A 2,500-nucleotide genomic window follows, 5' to 3' on the forward strand; every position below is an offset into this window, starting at 1 on the left:
TTATTATATGGAGAATCTAAATCACTATTATTCTCGCCGGACTTTGTACGTTGAAGACACACATAGCGTGACATGTAGCCGTCTCCATTCTGGGGCAGCAGAGGCTCCACGGACGGCCCGCCGCCGTTCTCCTGCGGGGCTCGATTCCAGCTGGAAACGTTAAGGGTCGTTGGCGGCGCCGGCGTGCTCGTGGTGGACAGCAGGGGGACGTTCAGGCCGCGAGATAAGAGGTTTCCTTGGACATTACTTGACGCTGGGATGTTGTCACCCCCTGACGTATGCCGCACGCGTGGGTTGGGAAGACGTGCCGTGGGTGCCGAGCTCCGGCGACACGGCTGGTCAGCAGCTGGAAGCACAATTTCCAGTGAATCTGTATCATTAAGCTGAACTGCGGCTGACGGCACCTCCAAGCACGGCGTGATAAGGCGTGGCCACATTGTGAGAGTTTCGGCCATTTCATTGAAAGTGGGCCGATCCTGAGGACTTTTACTCCAGCAGCTCATCAGCAGCCTCTCTCTGCAAGACAAAGGAAACGGGTAATAAAGCAACAGTATGGTATCCTAATTTGACTTTCATAATCAAATATGATGAAAGGCAAACATACAAGAACGCAGGAAACAGATAGATAGATAGATAGATAGATAGATAGATAGATAGATAGACAGATAGATAGATAGATAGATAGATAGAGAGAGAGTTTAATGACTTCTCCCCCTCTACTCCCCCTCGACTTCCCACGGTACCCGGCACTTTATTGGTCATCGCCTGTGCCAACTTTGACCTCCGCCCAGAAAGGAACGACAATAACAAAATGCCCCCGGGGCAAGCGATTCCGACCCTTACCGTCGATCATTTTATAACTACATGTGAACTTATATCTTGATTATACCACAGGACCCTAGACCATAGGACCCTAGACTGCCATACCCTACACTGCCATAAAACAGAGAGTTGCCATATTCTTATGTTTAGCGAATATTCTGTGAACCCCTCAAAAACTCAGAGCCGAAGTCACTCTGCCTCCGCATCGGCTCGGTCAACACCTCCAGCCCACACAGACCGCTTCGCCTCGCGGGCGTGGCAAAAGGACTTGCATCTCCCTGGGCGTCTCTGCCACGCCTGTGCTCTGTACACCACCTACCACATTCCAGTACAAATAAAATATCGAAGCTGCGACAACTTTAACTCAACACGCCTAAGAACTAAATAGCAGTACCATACAAGGGGAGACACAGCCTCCTCCTGCCATTACAGAGAGAGAGAGAGAGAGAGAGAGAGAGAGAGAGAGAGAGAGAGAGAGAGAGAGAGAGAGAGAGAGAGAGAGAGAGAGAGAGAGAGAGAGAGAGCAATATATATATATATATATATATATATATATAGAGAGAGAGAGAGAGAGAGAGAGAGAGACAGAGAGAGAGACATATATATATATATATATATATATATATATAGAGAGAGAGAGAGAGAGAGAGAGAGAGAGGGGGGGGGGGAGGATAAATGCAAAACGAAAAAGAAAAGAAATAGAAAAGCAAAGAAGAAAAACAAAACGATATATGGATATACTGTAAACTGAGGACAAATAAAAAAAGATGCTTATTTACACTTAAAAAGTAAATATATATATAAACAAATATATAAATAAATAACTTTATATGTAAGATTTAATCAAAATAAATTTGTATTCATGTGCACTGCCTTAAACATGATGCATTTAAAAATACTTACAGTTGCGGTTTCACACCACTGGGTATAGTGATTGTGTTCCCTGCTCTTACATGCTCCACCACCTGGTTGTTGGACATTCCCTGCGAAATGCAAAGACAAACAAACAATTACATTTTTTTCCCTCTTAACATAGGAATTGCCTGAAATAAATATCAACTTACTAAAACCTTATATATATATATATATGTATGTATATATATACATTTATATATATAGATAGATATATACGTGTGTATGTGTATGTGTATGTGTATGTGTATGTGTATGTGTATGTATATGTGTATGTATATGTGTATGAGTATGTGTATGTGTATGTGTATGTGTATGTGTATGTGTATGTGTATGTATATGTGTATGTATATGTGTATGAGTATGTGTATGTGTATGTGTATGTGTATGTGTGTGCGTGCGTGCGTGCGTGCGTGTGTGTGGGTGGATGTGTGGATGTATGTATATATGTATGTATGTATGTATGTATGTATGTATGTATGTATGTATGTATGTATGTATGTTTATATGTATGTATGTATGTATGTATGTATGTATGTATGTATGTATGTATGTGTGTGTGTGTGTGTGTGTGTGTGTGTGTGTGTGTGTGTGTGTGAGTGTGTGTGTGTATGTGTGCATGCGCGTGTGCGTGTGCCTACGCCTGTGCATGTGCGTGTGCTGCGTGTGCATGCGCGTGTGCATGTGCGTATAAGTGGATGTGTGGATGTGGATGTGTGTGTGTGTGTGCAATGGGAAAGTTTGTTTTAATGCAAAGAGCGAAAGC

The 2,500-nt window shown here is 42.8% G+C and overlaps 1 protein-coding gene across 4 annotated transcripts in view; it reads right to left on the reverse strand.

Moving 5' to 3' along the window:
* Positions 1 to 2,500, reverse strand: part of LOC125029419 (atrial natriuretic peptide receptor 2-like) — a 125,969-nt gene that overhangs the window by 1,054 nt on the left and 122,415 nt on the right. For all 4 annotated transcript variants that reach the window (XM_047619272.1, XM_047619273.1, XM_047619271.1 and 1 more), the window contains 2 exons: positions 1,726 to 1,805; positions 1 to 516 (listed from right to left, as the gene is read on the reverse strand). The exon at positions 1 to 516 is cut by the window's left edge and continues 1,054 nt beyond it. In XM_047619272.1, coding sequence (XP_047475228.1) covers positions 1 to 516; positions 1,726 to 1,805 — 596 coding nt within the window. The remainder of the gene's footprint in view (positions 517 to 1,725; positions 1,806 to 2,500) is intronic.

The sequence above is a fragment of the Penaeus chinensis genome, chromosome 10, assembly GCF_019202785.1.
Source record: "Penaeus chinensis breed Huanghai No. 1 chromosome 10, ASM1920278v2, whole genome shotgun sequence".
Classification (NCBI taxonomy): domain Eukaryota; kingdom Metazoa; phylum Arthropoda; class Malacostraca; order Decapoda; family Penaeidae; genus Penaeus; species Penaeus chinensis.